Source organism: Poromitra crassiceps (assembly GCF_964638095.1).
Source record: "Poromitra crassiceps genome assembly, chromosome: 7".
Taxonomy (NCBI): domain Eukaryota; kingdom Metazoa; phylum Chordata; class Actinopteri; order Beryciformes; family Melamphaidae; genus Poromitra; species Poromitra crassiceps.
In genome coordinates, this window is record NC_139628.1 from 4,415,512 (window position 1) to 4,434,123 (window position 18,612).

The 18,612-nt window shown below is 45.9% G+C and overlaps 1 protein-coding gene across 1 annotated transcript in view; it reads left to right on the forward strand.

The window, feature by feature from the left end:
- Positions 1-14,835, forward strand: part of LOC310780285 (uncharacterized protein) — a gene marked incomplete at its 3' end in the record, with an annotated part of 40,081 nt that extends 25,246 nt beyond the window's left edge. The window contains exons 2-5 of the mRNA XM_083640844.1: positions 9,320-9,682; positions 14,117-14,287; positions 14,403-14,506; positions 14,656-14,835. Of these exons, the coding sequence (XP_083496970.1) occupies positions 9,320-9,682; positions 14,117-14,287; positions 14,403-14,506; positions 14,656-14,835 (818 nt within the window). The remainder of the gene's footprint in view (positions 1-9,319; positions 9,683-14,116; positions 14,288-14,402; positions 14,507-14,655) is intronic.
- Positions 14,836-18,612: the final 3,777 nt, after the last annotated feature.

Below are 18,612 nucleotides of genomic sequence, written 5' to 3' on the forward strand. Positions count from 1 at the left end.
CCCTAAGTCATCCCCTAAGCCACTAAGTCACCAACCCCTAAGTCATCCCCTAAGCCACTAAGTCACCAACCCCTAAGTCATCCCCTAAGCCACTAAGTCACCAACCCCTAAGTCTTCCCCTAAGTCACTAAGTCACCAACCCCTAAGTATTCCCCTAAGTCACTAAGTCACCAACCTCTAAGTCATCCCCTAAGTCACTAAGTCACCAACCCCTAAGTCACCAACCCCTAAGTCATCCTAACTCCTGGAAACAATCTACTCCCCATGGCTCGCTACATCAGGCTCAGGCCTCAGACTGGCCCCGGCTCCCCTGTTCCTCATCGCACCTCGTCACCACACGTCAAGATCCTGGTTCATCCTGTACCTCAAGCGGACGCTCCAGAATGGCAACCTCCCGATGAAGAACTACTCCAGCCACTCCTTCGGGATCGGGGCGGCCACCTCAGCCGCCGTGCAAGGAGTGCCCTCCGACTAAGTCACCCAGGCCAAGTTGGGAACCCCTAAGTCACTAAGTCACCAACCCCTAAGTCATCCAGCACCTCAAGCAGACGCTCCCGCTGGCCTTCATCAGGTCTCCAGCTACACCCGCCCGGAGCAGGCGGCCATACCGTGGCCCAAAGAACCCTCCTTCCTCAATCGGCGAGCATGGCAACAAACAGTGTCCCGGGCTCCGTGCCAAAATGTCTCGTTGGTGGTGGCTCCCCGAAAAGCACAGCGCCCAGTAGGCGCAGTAAATCTCCCGGATCATTTTTGGGGGAGAGAGAGAGTCGAGAGAGAGAGTCAGGGTCAGTCAGAAGGCCAAGTCGTGCGGCGCGCAAGGCCCGACCGAGCTGGGAAGCGTCAGCCGCAACGCAAGTAGGGGGATCAAGATCGAAGGCCCGACCGAGTTGGGAAGCGCCAGCCGCAAGTAGCCATAAGTCGTTAAAAAGGTTGAAGGCCAGAAAAGTACAATCAATTACTAATGTACCAAGATCGAAGGCCCGACCGAGTTGGGAGCGCCAGCCGCAAATAGCTGTAAGTCGCTAAAAGGTCGAAGGCCAGAAAAGTACAATCAACTACCGGTGCCCGTAGATCTCAATTAACCTCCGGTAATCAGATCTTCCTTTTGGGGGATCTCCTAGCCTATGCAGATGCCCTCCTCTTGCCTCAAGAGCAGCGCCACTGGCTAATGGAGTCATGCGCCAAAGTATTTGCCATGCATGCCAATTGCTAAATAAAGTTCGTTAAATCCTACCAACTGGCCTCTCATGATTGAAGTGAGGTCTCTAGACCATATTTCAAGCAGAAGGCCATTCGTGCATAATCTAATCCGATCACCCCTGACGTCAGTCAAGTTCTAGTATGACGTGGTCAGTCAAAGTCTTAGTATGACGTCTGTAATGACGTCAGATATGACGTCAGTTAATCCTCATATATATAGCAAGGGTTCTACGTCACCTCTCTCTCTCTGGCTGATCATAACAGCAGCTAGCTTCACGGCAGTCCATCTCCCCTGAAGCCGTCCTCCGAAGCGTTGTTTTGCCCCACCCACCTCCCCAGTCCGCCACCAACGAGTCGTGACTCCTGATCCCCCACGGGGGGGGGATCTCCTAGCCTATGCAGATGCCCTCCTCTTGCCTCAAGAGCAGCGCCACTGGCTAATGGAGTCATGCGCCAAAGTATTTGCCATGCATGCCGATTGCTAAATAAAGTTCGTTAAATCCTACCAACTGGCCTCTCATGATTGAAACAGATTATTGAAAGATATTCCATATTCCAGACTGAAATGTTATAACAGAAGTGGAGTATTGGCCAGAATGACATGAACATTTGGACACTTATTCAGCGGGTATCTTGTATGTTGCGTTCAGGGGCACTGTAAAAAAAAAAAGTTCGGATCTACTGATCGGATCGCTGCAGTCCACTCCAAATAAACATCCATGCTGTATTATAATCCAGTCCAGCACTTGCCCATGTAGCATATTAGGCTAACTAACGCTATAGCTTTAAATTTAGATCAACACTGGATTGACCTGTATGGGAAAATAATACGAGCGCATCTCTCTTCCAACGTCTTCAGTGGAGAATCATGTTTGACGTTCGTCGTTCTGGTGACATCATTGACCATTTAAGGAGTAAGAGAGCAGGCATATCCCCACGTTGACACATGGCTAGTGGTTTGCTTTGGGTCCTTCGGGGGTACGGTACTTGCTTTCTAACTAGGCTATATAGACGGCTAACATGTGCCTGACAAAAAATAAAGCTTAAAAATACATTCATATACTAGATAACTAGGGCTGGCACGGATCACGGATCCATGACCCGTACGGATCAGCCCCCGCGGTTCGGAACGCGGTTCGGAACGTCAATGGTCCGCGGACCCCCCCCCCCCCCCCCCCCCCTTTCGTTTAATTTAGCGTTTAACGTTAGTGTATGAGAACGCCTGCAGCCAGACACAGACAGGCATCACCATGGCATGCACAAGTGAGCTTCCTCATCCCTTGTCGCCGCTGTAAAGTCTCTCTGAAGGCTGTGGCTAGTGGCTACTAAAGACAGCGTGACAACAAACTTATTTCAACATCTCTGAAAAAGCACAGGAATGCAATCAGCGTGTTGCTGCACAAGATAACGAGAGCCACACCACACAGACACACACACACGCACGCACACGTTTCACAAACACATTATCACCGGACGGTGAAATGTTGCCTTGGACACATAACAACACGTGGGGCCACCGAGTAGCTTAACGTAGCATCAACGTTATGCATGTTTCCAGACTCACTCGGTCTGGTCTGTACCCGTGTCAAGTGACTACGTTAGCAAACAACAGCCAGGAAGTTAAGCGCAGTAGTGCCACCTAAAACAGGACGTTGGGTTGTTCTGCCTTCAGAGTAAAAGCATAAATTGTGTCACTTATGAGAATTTTTTTTTTTTGAGCTGTGCAGGGCAACAAATGGTTAGAGAAGTATAATAGTATTAAAAAATCAAATCGAAAATCTAATTTTGAGAAAAAATCTGATATATATATATTTTTTGCTGATCCGAAAAATCCGTGATCCGTGGCTCAGAATCCGTCACGCGATCCGATCCGTGGGTTTTCTGATCCGTGCCAGCCCTATAGATAACGTAATTAATATTAATGTTCATCATTAATGATACATCGTTTCACCCGCCCCCAACCCATCCGCTATTAATCAGAATGTTTATTTTTATGATATCCGTGGTCAGCGCGGTTATAACGGCAGCCGGCGCATCTCTAATGTGTATGTATTAGGGCTGTCAATCGATTAAAATATTTAATCGCGATTAATCGCATGATTTCCATAGTTAACTCACGATTAATCGCAAATTAATCACATTTTTTTAATCCGTTCTAAATCTACCTTAAACCGAGGTAGGCTACCTTAAACCTGAGAGCTTTGTGCAAAGATGCACTGTTGTATTAATATGGGTAGCTATCATTAGTATGGGTAAGTATTTGGCCATTGGTAATATTGTTATTGTTGCTACTAGTTACTGGGAATACACATCTCTCAGGCTGCACTGTGTGAAGTTATTTGGTGCTATCCTCCACATCTCTCCAGCCACAGACAGGAGCTGCGTGCATGCTCTCTCCCCCCTCTTTCTCTCTCGGTATCTCTCTCGCGTTCCCGTTCTCTGTCTGTCTGTCTCTCACTCTCTCTGCCACGGTGAGACGAGACAGACGGGGAGAGCTGACGCGCTCCCTCTCTCTCACCCAAAATGCAGGACATCTTTCTCAATTTGAAGCTGAACTTGCCAATATACCCATTTTATTCCTCCTTTTCTGCTCGCGGAGCTTTGTTTCTGCTTGATATCAACGTTAATGCTTCCTGATTTCCAAAACTACGGCGCGGACCAAGGCTCAAACATCACAGAACGTGCATGCGTTAATCGCGCGTTAAAAAAATTAGTGGCGTTAATAGGAATGATAGTTAACGCGCGATTAACGCGTTAACGCTGACAGCCCTAGTATGTATATACCGTAAAACTTCCAATTAGAGCCGAGTCCCCAATTGCTGCTGAGTCTCCAATAAGGGGGTCCGAATCAATTTAGCGTAATAAGCGCCGGCCTCCCTTAACCGGGGCTTATTAGAATAAATACGATTTTCCCCCCATTAGGCCCTACGGTATGTTTTTGTGTTGACTGAATTCAGTCACTTACGGTAATGACGTGTTTTGGAGGAAGTCAGGCGGAACTCTGTCATTTTCAGAGATTGTACTTTCTCCTCCTGTCAGACAATTTTATATTTTATTTATACATACGGTAACCCACGTTTCAAGTATGCATACCGCATTGTTTAATGGTACGGATTGTAGAATTGGAGTACTTTTGTTTTTTTTACCTTTATTTAACCAGGCAAGTCATTAATTCTTATTTACAATGGCGACCTGACAAAAGGCAAGCCTCTTGAGGGAGAGGGGTAGGGACTAAAATAAAAATAAAAAACATTTAAAAGGACAACAGCACATATCCAACACATCCACTCGTTTAAAAAATATAATGCCAGAGGCCACTTACTTGTGCAGTGTGGTGGCCTCAAGCGCATCCAAGGCGACACTCGTTGAGGGAGGTAAGAGGAAGGAAAGTAGGAAAAGTAGGGAAAATAACTAGTTGCCTACTCGTTTCGGCCGCTGTGGCCTTCGTCAGGGCAAATGTTGTGTGCTCAGGTGTGCACGGAACTTGTAGTGGTTTATGCTTCCGGTTAGGAAAATAAGTGTTTCCGAAATACGTGAAAAAAATGGTATCACAGGTAAAGTACGGGCTGTCTAACCGGGAGCGGTGGGCAACTTATGCTAACGTAATGTTACAGTTGTACCTTGTAAAAGTGCATTTCTCTCAGTGGAACAGCGATAATAAATGCAGTATGGATTATACCATTATACCGGACATGTATTGGAAACTTGGCATCTACGTATTTGGTAAGTCTGCTTGTTTGTCTAGTGTTGCAGACAGTGCTGTTTGATTAGCGTTAGCGTTATACAATAACGTTGCTATGACCACTTTCCAATGAAACACAAACAACTGAATGTGTGAGCGGTAGGCTAATGTTACTTGTTTAAAATATAGTATGGCTGTTTGGCAGAGGGAGAAGAGGAGAGCAATGAACTGATATTGTAACGTAGTTGGATGATGATGATGATGATGATGATGAAGGCTATCACTCAGTTGTTTTCGTTCATTCCAGTCCATTGTACAATACTAGGCATGTTCAAAACTGCCTGTACCTACTCTCTTGTGTGTACTAAGTACTATCTCACTGGTTTAAATAAGCAATTTGATACTTTCCGTTTTTGCTGAGCAGGAATTCTGTACCAAACAAAATTATCGCCTGGGTCAATTTCGTGCAATAAAGAAATAACCGCATGACTCCAACTGCCGCCTGGTCTCCTTTAACCGCCTAGGGTCTGAGTCAATTTAGCATAATAAACGCCTGGGCCCTTATTGGAAGTTTTACGGTATATGTGTATATATGTGTATGTACGTATATAAACTCCTCAAAAAAAGTTCGGAAACGTTATTTTGGTCGATTATTTGTCCCCTTTAATAATACCAATTGGTATTGTATTTTATATCGTTGGAAAGCCTGATTAGTCACCTTTATGAGGTACAACTTGTAAGGATTGTGCATTCGTGGAATGAGCAACACAGCTAAATGTGTGGGTAGCGCCCCCAGAAAATGTGCCAAAATCCCCTGCAATATTCTTCTGTTGGTATTCACTCTTGTTTTGAGCTTCAAGTACTGGCAGGTGTGTGCCAGTCACAGGTGTGCAAAATGTGGCTAGGTTGGTGACCATCATGAGGAGGAGGTGCCAAGCTGTTGTGGCTCTTCCACTTCTACATCCTCTATGGATCTTCCACACGCTACTGAGGTCCCTGACAGTGTAAAATGAATAACGTGTAAAAATGGCCAATGTGTTGTTTTTTCCTTATTACTGTGGGAGAGTGCAATCATCCAATCCACCAACAACTCAAAACAAGAACCAACACTGATGACAGCAGGGAGACAGAAAATCAAATTAAGTGCCACATGTGAAAAATGTATTTGAGTTCTACGTTTAAAGCCAGCATTCATAGATATGAGTATGAGAGTGGGGCTAATGGAGTACCGCAGGGATGACATATTTTTGTAGGCTTAACCTTTTATGACTTTTGAAGCGTTTTCTGAAATTGTGTAAAAAAACAAATGCATTTTTGCTTCAAAAGTGGTCCACGTTAGTGAAGATTATCCTGCTGAAAACACATTTCTACTAGGGGTGCACCGATCACCGATTGCCGATCACCTATGAGAAATATCTGCCCAACCGATCATCGACCTATCACCGATTACCGATTACCAATCACCGATATATTTATTTAGGCCTATTTATTTATTTTGTAAGCAGCTATAGCAGTCTATTATAGAACAGTGTCCATTTTACATATAGGCCTACATTTCATGCATCAAATTGAAAGTGCAGCACATTTTCTTTTTTTCTACATCAATATTTTATACTGTGTAGGCTAAAGGAAACCGCCAACATGATTTTTTTGTGTGTGAGATAATTGACTGTGCACACAACTGAGCCCCACAAGACTGTGTTGAACTAAATGGCTAGTAGTTCAGTCCAGTTCCCTCAGTTCAGTTTATAAAAGAACAAAAATCGTTCCACTTCGGGATTTCCATGTTACCAGTTCAATGCAGTTCAGTTCACTCAACAAAAATACTCCATTTTCCAGAATTTCCCTGTTACACAACAAAAATAACTTCGACCCAAGTAAACTATTTTATCGATTAAGCTAAAGCGGCTAACGCTAACCGGAGCTATTAACGTTAGGAGGATACACGCAAATATGGATCAAACACGGACTTAACAGCATGCAAATGCCTCGGTAGGCGGGAGGACTGGAGGTAACTTCTCTCTGCTGAGTCTGCTCTAATCACCAGCTGATGTGTGTGATTCAAAGACGCAAGGGGTGTGTTGACAGTCTGGTGTGGTGTTTGGAGGTGAGTACACTGACGAAAGCAAAGCGTGTGCTTTGCAACACAATGATATAAACGTTAGAGCACAATATGAAAGTTAAACGATAGACATTGAAGACATGAAAATGGGCTGCCTCATGTTTCTCACGTGCAGCATGATCGGCTATGCGATCGGCGACAATAAAGAAATATCTGCAGCAGCAGATCACATATTTGAGGTCAAAATCGGCCGATACAGATTGCGTGCCGATCGATCGGTGCACCCCTAATTTCTACTCCCATAAACCTTTGTTAACCACATATTTACCTTATTTCAGGCATTTGTTAACCTAAATCCCTATTCTAAACCCCCCCTAAGAACAGGGTCCACCCACTATGCCGACCACCCGCAGTGCCAACAGCCCGCAATGCCGACGTTAGGTTTAGGCCTGAGGGGTGGGGGAGGTTAGGTTTAGGCGTGGGGGGTGGGAGAGGTTAGGTGTTTAGGGTTAGGGTCTGGGGGAGGTTAGGTTTAGGCGTGGGGGTGGGAGAGGTTAGGTTTAAGCGTGGGGGCTGAAACGTAGCCTGGGTAAACCCAGCCTCCACATGACCTGCTCTCAGACCTGCTCTCAGTCACTAGCTGAGAGCAGGTCTGAGAGCAGGTCACGTGGAGGCTGGGTTTACCCAGGCTAGCTGGGACGGGGAGAGGTTAGATCCAGCCGGTCCACCGACACGCTGCATGCCACCTCGCTCAGCTGGTTCTGCTTGTGGACTATCGGCATTGCGGGCTGTCGGCGATTTGCTACTTCAGACTGATTTCTGCTAGCCTGGTAAACCAGCCGGTCACGTGAACTCACATTTCATTTAGTTCTACTGTACCAGACCGTCTGGCCTCAAGCCTGGGAGGATATTTGCAGAAATTGCAAAGTGGTCTAGCTAATCAGCAACCCACCTCATAGTTGACATCATAACCGGCCAATCAGGAACACCGTTAGCAAAACAATAATGGCTGCCTCCCTGCCTGTCCACCTCGAGGACTAACGTCAACGTTCAGCAGGTTTAAACAGCCACAAAGTGCAGACTCAATAACAACAATTAACTCATTGAGTGCCAATGACGACTTTAGTCGTCAATTGCTTTAGTAACGTTGAGTGCCAATGACGACTAAAGTCGTCAATTGCGTTTTTTGATGGTGGGACGTGGATCAAAGCCTAATATATCTCCTGTAAAATTTTGGGGCATGTTGAATGTGTATAACCTATTTTACCGACCCATTAGGTGGCGACAGTGCTCTCCAGATTAGAGGAAGGTCCGGAAAACAGCAGGAAAAACCCCTGTGATCAAAGAGAAACCGCTCATGCTGCAGCCAGAGCACTGCAGCTGAGAACAGCAGTCAATCCGCGCACACAACTGAGCCCCTCTGCCTCTGTCTGTCTGTTTGCATAGTTTCTTCACACGATTAGCCGCCAGAAAGGCAGCACCCGACGCCGAAGGGCCAAACCTTTCCCTGCAGTCCGGTTTGGCATTTCCGTGTCGCGCTGGGAGCCGGCGCAAAAAAACGGAGCCTCCGAAAATAGACTGGGTGCGTGTTGAGGCTGTGTGTTAGTGTGGGGAGGAGTTTGCAGCTGAGGGGGGGAGAGGGGGGTGGGGCACGCAGGCACCACACAACTACACCACGTCACTACATCAGAAAATATTATCTTCAGACTCAGTGAATGTGCTTGAAATGCTGCATTTCACAAAAGGCGGAATAACTCAGCTTCTAATTTGAAAAGTGTCTTTTTGCTCAAAACAGCCTATCTTCTCCGGCGATAGGCGAAAAATGGGATCAATAAACTTTTTTTTGCAGATGATAGAAGAGAGTCTCATCGTTCTTTGTGCGTGTTCGGTGTTTACATAGTAATATCACACAATATTCTGTGGGCCTCGAGAAATCACTGAAAACGCTCTGAAACTCTGGCACTGGGAGCGTCCGTTCTCCAAAAGTGGCTGGCACTCAATGAGTTAAACAAGTACAGGAGTTTGCAACAGCGGAGTTTCTTGGCAGAAAATATGTTTTTGCCGTTCTCCCTTGTGGATTTGGATTTGACTGGATCCAACGCTGATTGGCTGAAGGAGTTGTCTGTCAAGGCAAGTACACCCGCCCAACTCCCGCCCACTGCAAAGACTGGGTGAAAGCTGGAGGTCAGATGGTCTGGTAGAACGAAATGAAATGTGAGTTCACGTGACCGACTGGTTTACCAGGCTACATTCCTGCGGTACTCTATGTCACAACAAATACAAGTGCTGATACTGACAAAATGTTCGCTTAAAGTATTTGTTGATGGAATAGTTGTTGACTTTCCTGCTCTGGGTTTCTTTCCATTGTACTTTAGTCCTGCAGGAGCTGACAGCACGCCCAGGAGAGAATGTCACTCTGGAGTGTCGGGGTCCCAACAATGTCGTCATCACTGTATTAGAGTGGAGCAGACGAGACCTGAAGCCCGGAGAATATGTCTTCCTTTACCGAGACGAACAGTCAGATCCGACCTTCCAGAATCCGTCTTTTGAGGACCGGGTGGAGCTGCTGGACAGAGAGATGAAGAACGGTGACCTGTCTGTAATTCTTATGAATGTGAGCAGAGACGACTCTGGAACATTCGAGTGTCACTTCTTATCAGGCGGTACAGGACGCAGGAAGAGATCCAACCTTGACACTGAGCCCAGCAGCATCATCCACCTCACAGTTGTAGAACCAGGTGAGTTCAGATTGTGGCAGCCCTCTCCATCACCGTTTCTCAAAGTCAAGGAAGGATCCTCATTTGGCTGAATTTCAAGGATGTTACATCATCGGAGCCCACCGGAGTTCTGTCCCAATGTCCAAATCCTACAAAGGACTGCATCCTCAGGAGAGAGGAATTTCGAGGAGTGAAGTACATGAAGTACCCACGCAAATCCACACATTTAAATGCAACTATCTTCTGTCATTCGTGAATGTTATCACTGTAGTGTGCCAGCAATTTTTTTAATGCCCAATTGTTTCTTAACACGTTCACTGCCATTGACGAGTTGACTCGTCAACCAGAAACCAACGGTTGACTGCCAATGACGAGTCAACTCGTCAAAAAAAAAAAAAAAAAATTCCACCGACCCACTAAGTGGTGACAGTGCTCTCCAGACTAGAAAAAGCAGAGCCAAAACTGCAGGGGAACGCGCGATGAAACCATTCTCATACTGTAAAATGGATTGGCGAAAACGCTTTCGCTTTCGCGCTGATTGCTGGCGGTGGGGGATTGCAAATTTGCATAATAGATTATGGGTGCAACACACTTTGAAACACGCAGCATAAATAAGACCAGAATCGCAAAAGCTTCATCAAAGCTCTCAACCAAAACCCCAAGAAACGAGCAGCCCATCCAGACTCGCCCAGCGGCCGCCAGCAGACAGGAGCAGCAGCAGCAGCAGCAGCAGCAGAAACGAGCTTGTGACACGCCCGCTGCAGCCAAGAAGAACACACACGGAGGGAGGAGTTTGAAGGAGAGGGGGGTTTCCTGCTGTTATGGAGGAAATTACTGTTCAAAAGTATTGTTTAGATGTCTGACGTCTTACTGATGCCAAAAATGAATGGTTAAAGTGACTGTTTTATCGAATTTCACAAAAAGCTATTTATCTCAGCTTAAATTGTCAGACGCTGAAACCATGCTGTATTCAAGTGCTAATGCCTACATAACTACTAACTCTACAAACTAACTCTTTTAGACAGAGAAAGCACACATTCTATTAGTTCTTTTGAGATATTTTGTGTTCACAAAATCTTAGCAGAAAAGAATCCTCGGGTCTTGAAAGATGAGCCAGAATCCTCAAAAAAAACCTTTGGCAGAAGCTAACTACAGTATTGAAAAAACGGCTGGCAGTGAATGTGTTAACACATTGAATGCCAGCCATGTTTTCATTCCTGTAGGTAAGTTGTGCCAGGGGTGTTTTTGACGATTCTGGCTCATTTTAGCAACAGCCGAGGATTCTTTTCTGTTAAGAATTCATGAACACCAATCATCTAAAAATAACTAATAGAATGTGTGCTTTCTCTGTCTAAAAGAGTTAGTTTGCAGAGTTAGTAGTTATGTAGATATTAGCCGTTGAGTACAGCATGGTTTCAGCGTCTGGAAATTTATTCAGAGATAAATGGCTTTTTGTGAAACAGTCACTTTAACCATTCATTTTTGGCATCAGTAAGACCGTCAGACATTCTAAACAATAGTTTTGAACAGTAATTTCCTCCATAACAACAGGAAACACCCCTCTCATTCAAACTCCTCCCTCCGTGTGTCTTCTCCTCCTTCCTCCTGGCTGTACAGCGGGCGTGTCAGAAGCGCTTTTGCTGCTGCCTGCCTGTGTGCCTGCCTGCCTGCTTGCCTGCGTGCGGACGCTCCTTGTGCGAGTCAAGATGGGCCGGGGAATGCGTGGGCGATGGGCAGATGTTGATTATGGCCTTTCTGAGGTGTTTCAAAGTGTGTTTCACCTATGATCTATTTTGCAAATCGCTCTCCGCTCTCTGTGTGCTGCTGCCGGTGCGCGGCCGCTCTCAGGCAAGACAAGTGGATTACTGTAAAATCGCCACGGCATTTCCTTGAACGGCTTGGTCCCGCGGCAGTTTTTTCTTTGATTTCGGTCGTCTGGGGGAGCACTGTCAACACTTAGTGGGTCGGTAAAATAGATTATACACATTATCTTGCTCCAATAGTGATCTCGAAGATGTAAAAGTTGTTGATTGATGTCCCAGCGTCAAAAAAAAAAAAAAGTTTATGTAAGACGAGTAAACTCGGCTCTGGCACTTAAGCGTTGGATTATGTAAGACGAATTATTTCGGCTATGGCACTTAAGGTGTTAATAAGCTAGAAACTTTGGGGAAATCTTAAATCTGGGGGTGGATTGTTTTTCCTTTCTTCTTATTTTCTTTTTTTTTCTTTATTCTTTTTGTTTGTTTTATCATTTATTTGGATAGGGACAGATAAACATACATATAACATTTACCAAGAAACATCTGATGTTATGTATCACAGCACCTGTGACCATGACGCAATCGCACACTCGCTAGCCTGTTCCAAATGTTTGCTCTTCCAATGTGAGGAAGGACTCTTGCCTACAGAGGTAGGACATGACTAGGAAAGACAAGTCCTGCCCAGGAAGGATTATTCATTCTTGACATTGAGAAACGGTGACTCTCACCGTTTCTCAATATCAAGAATCCTTCCTCACTTGGACTTGGACTTGGCTTTCCGGTCACAGGGGCTTTTAATAACATCTATAGGGGCGGGCTTTGCAAATTAGCTCAGGCTACAAATGCTGTGATACATGACAGCAGATGTTTCTTGGTAAATGTTATGTATGTTTATCTGTCCCTATCCAAATAAATGATCAAACAAAACAAAACATAAGAATAAAGGAAAAAGACCCAGCTGGCAGCAATCATTTAATTTGTGCGCATAGAATTGTGGGTAATTCACGTGCGCTGAGTGTACACATGGGCATCCTCGAAATGTCTTGCTTCTGAGGATGCAGTCCTTTGTAGGATTCAGACATTGGAACAGTACTCCGGCGGGCTCTGATGACAACATGATATGATAACATCCTTGAAATCCAGCCAAATGAGGATCCTCATCCTTCCTTGACTTTGAGAAACGGTGTGTGTGCTGTGCGCTCTTTACACTGTACTGATTGCTTGCTTTCAGTCTGCAGAGCCTGGCTGGGCAGAGGCTGGGGCTGTTTGATTAGCTGATCTGGTGCACCTGGATGCTCCCTATTTGAGCTGGCTGCTAACTCTCTCTCTCTTCTCCTCTCTCCACCTTGTTGGTGTAAGCTTAGGCTCTCTTATCTTACTTTCATACATCTACACCATCTACACTACACTTTCCACTAGGGATGTCACAATATATTGTCCCACAATATATCGCGATATCAAAACGTGACAATATGTATCGTTGAGATGAAATCTCATGTCGCGAGAAAAAGAAGCTGAACATGCCCGGGCAATTCGCATCCAACCCCTAGGCATCCCTGCCATTGCCTAAACCTCAGTCAGCCCACGCCATGACTGTTTACTCAACCCATTTATCCCTGCATTTTGCTCAAAACCCAGTCAGCCCTCATCCTGTCAAAGTCAGCCCATGTTCCTGACAAAATCTCCACAATCCATCATCCCGGCATTCATAGCTTCCATAGCTTCCATACTGCTCACCTGGTGTAATCCAAGTCTCCACAAGCCCTGAGATGGCAAGTTGACTTGAAAACACATCATTTACACCCTGTTTTTAGCTTAAATATAGATCAAAATAAAAAATATAGATTTTGAGTGTGCAACTTATTTTCTTTATGTTACTTTGAATTTTCATTAGTCTGCACCACTTCAAACTTTTTGGGTGTGCTCCACTCCACACAATATACCCATATGTGCAGCTGGACGTCCCCTTTGTATTATTCCTCAAGCACCTTTCAAGTCTTTTCAAGTCAACTTGGCATCTCAGGGCTTGTGGAGACTTGGAAGAGAGAGGGAGGGAGAGAGAGAGAGAGCTTTTTTCATATAGTTGGTTCTAGGTCGGGGTAAAGTCATCTGGCCACCACTTACCCCTCTATTGGAGTGTATGAATATTTGAACTGCAAATTATGTTCTCTAAACTTAGGAGTTTGAAGAACTGAAAATATTTAGATTCGATTTGATTCAACTTTATTGTCATTGCACGGAGTACAAGTACTGAGACAATGTAATGCAAAGCAAAGCAAAGTACAGTAATGTCAGAGATCCAGGTGTGTTTTATTTATTGTTAGTGAAACCAACAACACAGCAACTCTTCAGCATATCTTATTCATTTAAATAGTTTGTTTAAAGTGTTTTCGGCTTCTTGTACAGTCTATTCCTATTGCGAGTTCCCCCCTAAAAGGGGGCCTGGTCAGAGGCTACTACAAAATTAGGTGTTGCTGATCTGATGTATCACAGCTGGTTGGTGTGACTTCAAAACCTCTAGCTATCCTAATGAAGATAGTTGAATAAATTGTTTCCTGAAACTGAAGCAGAGACCAGGTGATGTGAGTGGATGGAGAAAGTTGCTTTAAAGTTTTGAGTTTGATTATGAGGAAATGGAGCTTCTTCTCCTGGCTGGTCATTTATTTACCTGACACATCTGTTTTCTGCTTTTCAGGTACCTTGGATGCTGACGGGGCTACACGTGCCAGGCATGGATTTGTTGGAGGACTGGTGGTGGGACTAGGGGGACTGGTTGCAGCGATTACTTATGTGGTTGTTGCTGTCCAGCGCAGAAAACAGAAGGGCATTCCTGTCCCTGTTCCGGATGCAGAAAACTCAAATGACGGTCCAAAGTCAAAAGATGTTTATTAACGTCTATTCATCATCTATTTGTCTCTAGACGTCTAGGCCGTTCGCTTCCTGAACTCTCTGGCATGAACCCTGCCTTGCTCAATGGACAGTGTTGCGATGTGGCACTCCACACCAGCTCCAGTCATCCCCCATAACCCGCATCACCTTTTCCGGCCAGGACATTCCCCTCTCCACATCGGTTACCAACCTGGGTGTTAGGTTTGACCCTCACTTGACCTTTGACACCCACATCAAACAACTCTGCAAAACCTCTTTCTTTCACCTTAAAAACATCTCCAAACTCCATCCCACACTCAGCCTGCCAGATGCCGAAAAACTTGTCCATGCCTTTGTCTCCTCAAGGCCATGGACATGCCCCCCAATACCTCAAAGAACTGCTCACAACACAAACCTCCTCCCGTAACCTCCGCTCAAAAAACAACCACCTCCTCCATCCCCCCAGGACCAAACTCCGCACCATGGGAGACCGAGCACTCTGCTCGGCCGCTCCCCATCTGTGGAACAGCCTTCCCGACCATCTAAGGGCACCACAGACGGTGGATGCTTTTAAAAAGGGACTGAAAACTTTCCTTTTTAATAAAGCCTTCTCCTAGCTCTATGCATTTCCTTAGTTTCTCAGGCTTTTTATGTGATTTTTAACTCATTGAGTGCCAAGGACGTCGATCGACGTCAAAGTAAATAGTGACGTAGAGTGCCAATGACGTCGATCGACGTCAAATACGTTTTTTGACGGTGGGACGTGGATCAAAGCCTCCTGCATCTCCTGTACAAATATTGTAGCTATTGGATGTGTATAACCTATTTTACAGACATTAGGTGGCGACAGTGCTCTCCAGATTAGAGAAAGTTGAGGAAAAAACACAGAAGAAGTCGTTGGGGAAACGAAAACGCTGTGGTTCTTTGTAGTGAGCGGCGATCCTTTGATGAGACAGACATGGCGAAGCGTAAGAGAAAACCCGAGAAGTACAAGCAGCTTACTCTGCAAGAGAGCTTGTATTCTGTGCCTAAACGTGTGGCGATCGCTGGAGAAGGCACTAGTGGTGGTACCGGTGCCACCACTTCTGGTGGCGACCAGGAAAAAACTTTTCCCACTGCAGAAACCACGGTGCAGCTTGGTGGAGCTAACGGTAGCCCGGTGCGCTTTTCATCTCAGCCGCAAGTGATCGATGAAGACGATGGTGGTCAACAGATGGGACCGGCGGCCTCTGTATCCACCACCGCAGTGCAGCGTGGTAGAGCTAACGTTAGAGTGATCGATGAAGACGATGGTGGTCAACAGATGGGACCGGCGGCCTCTGTACCCACCACCGCAGTGCAGCGTGGTAGAGCTAGGCGGGTGCGCTTTCCCTCTCAGCGTGCAGAAGAAAAAGTGATCGATGAAGACGATGGTGGTCAACAGATGGGACCGGCGGCCTCTGTATCCACCACCGCAGTGCAGCGTGGTAGAGCTAACGTTAGAGTGATCGATGAAGACGATGGTGGTCAACAGATGGGACCGGCGGCCTCTGTACCCACCACCGCAGTGCAGCGTGGTAGAGCTAGGCGCGTGCGCTTTCCCTCTCAGCGTGCAGAAGAAAAAGTGATCGATGAAGACGATGGTGGTCAACAGATGGGACCGGCGGCCTCTGTTATAACCTCTAACTCTGCACCCACTACAGTGAAGCATGGTGGAGTGCGCGGTTCCTCTCAGCGTGCAGAGGAAAGAGTGAGCGATGAAGAAGACGATGGTACTGGTCACGAATCATCGGACATAGTTTCATCTCAGCTCACAACTGAAACTTCAGATACGTCGGATGAATTCAGTGAGCCGGATCCAGATTCGTCCGACGAGTGGTTGCCTGAATGGGGATCTGCAGGTAGCAGAGATTCGTCGCCTGACGGAGGTAGCAGAGATTCGTCGCCTGACACACGCAGCAGAGCAGGTAAAACTTTTTTTCTAAATAGCCTATAACATTGCAATAACACAATGTATATTTATGGTAGATATATTTCCACAGATCATGGATTGAGCAGGTTCAGGCATTATAGTCAATAAAACTGTGGTCAATTGTGGTTGATAATTGTATATATTTCTACAGACTGTGGATCGAGCAGAGACACTCCCACGGCTTCCACAGGCAGTGCAAGGAAGACAGGTAATATATATATATATATCCTACACATCATAAAACCAAGCAATAATGAAATGTATTTATGATAATTTATATATATATTTCAATAATTTACAGCTCCTACATCGTCAACATCGAGGAGAAAACCCACTCCCACTCCCACATGCAGTTCAAGGAAGAAAGGTAAAATATATATATATATATATATATATATATATATATATATATCTACACATCATAACCAAGCAATAAAAAATGTATTTGATAATTATATATATTTCAATAATTTACAGTTGCATCGAGCAGAGGTGGGGAAGATACAGGCTGGCAGCAGGCAGACTGGGAACCAAACCAGATCCCCTTCACTGCAACCCGTGGACCCCAGAATGCTGCTGCGGAGCTGGATTCCGACCTGCCAGCTGACTTCCTGGAGCTGTTCCTGACGGATGAGCTGCTCCAACACATTGTGGAACAGACAAACAATTTTGCCACTCACTATTTTCAAGCACACCCGGACAGTCTGCCACATAGCAGAGGTAATGCTTGGAAGCCAGTGTCAGTCCCAGAACTGAAAACATTCTTTGGACTTTCGTTCATCACTGGCTACATCAAGAAGCCAAGCATTGCACTGTATTGGAGTACAGACGAAATAGATGCAACTCCCTATTTCAACAAGACAATGCCAGGAGAGGGGTGTGGCCTCAGCCAAGATGGCAGCTTAGCCTAAAAGACTCCGACAACCGCACGCTATTTTGATTAAAAACCCCACGAACGCACTGGGTAAGGTGAAAACGTTTTGTGACATCGATTATGTCAAACGACTCTACGAAGAAATCATACGAAATATTTACTAGAGCACGCGCGGCAAGCAGTATAACAGCTGAGACAACTCCGCCGACTGATACTAGCAGTAGCACAGACGCTAGCAAGATGGCTAATATAGCAGCGGTGCTAGCTGAGCTGAAATTAATCCGTGCGGACTTCGGAACGAAGTTGGACAACATCGATAACCGGCTGACGGACGTGGCAAACTCCATAACATCATTGGAGGGCAAAATGATCAACGTGGAACAAGATGTCTCCTCAAACACCAAAAGGATTGACGAAGCTGAAACGCGCATATCCACAGCGGAGGACCAGCTGCGGAAGGCCGAAACAGAGTTAACGTCAGCCGCCAAGCGCATAGCCTACCTCGAGTCAAAGACAGACGACCTGGAGAACGGGACGGAGGAAGAACCTGAGGCTCTTTGGTTTACGCGAAGGAGCTGAAGGGACCCGACCACTCTTTGACTTTGTAAACGATATGTTGCCACAGTGGCTTGGCCTGACCCCGGATAAAACCTTCACTCTCGAGCGTGTCCATCGCACCCTGGGACCAGCAAAGCCTAACCAAAGCAAAGCGGTCCTCATCCGCTTTCTGAAGTTCCAGGAGAAAGAATCAGTTTATCGGGGAACAAGACGGCGAGACATCACACACGACGGAGCCAAGATTTCGTTTGCCCAAGATCTTTCAGCAGAAACGGTCCGAGTCCGACGCGGATTCAACGCTGTTACGCAGCTATTTGTTGACATGGGAGCCTTCCGAGGCTTCCAATACAACCCGTGCAAGATCAGAGTGCTACATGGAGGGAGGATTCATCTCTTCTCAACACCACAAGATGCCGAAAAGTTTCACCATGACATCAAGTAGCGTTCAACGCGCAACACTACGGTAAATCCACTAACGATCACTGAATCCGATCATAACAAACTTTGAGACTAAGCCGGAAGCACAATGATCGGCTGGACAGCTGTTCACTCAGGACTCGGCTATTATAGAGTCTCAAATAATGAATGCCTTGTGGATTAGGTTACTTGCACTATGTTTCAGGCTTGAATAAGCTCTAATAGATGGTAGCTGTACACACTTTTTGTTATATATTTTTATTTTATTTTTTATTTTTACCAGCAAGTTGAAGGTGCGCTACTATTCAGCTATTATTTCAATTAGAAGGGGGTTAACTTGAACACATGATGTGCGGTTGTTGGTCATTGATGGTTATCCTGTTCAGAGCTGAGTCCATGCAGCCTAGCTGCTCCTCAAAGGAGTGTGGATCAGCGTCTCTCTCATGTCCATACACAGAAGGGGGGAAGTATAGCACTTCGTTTGGGGAAGTGTGGGGGTGGGGTTGGGGGTGGGGGGGGGGCA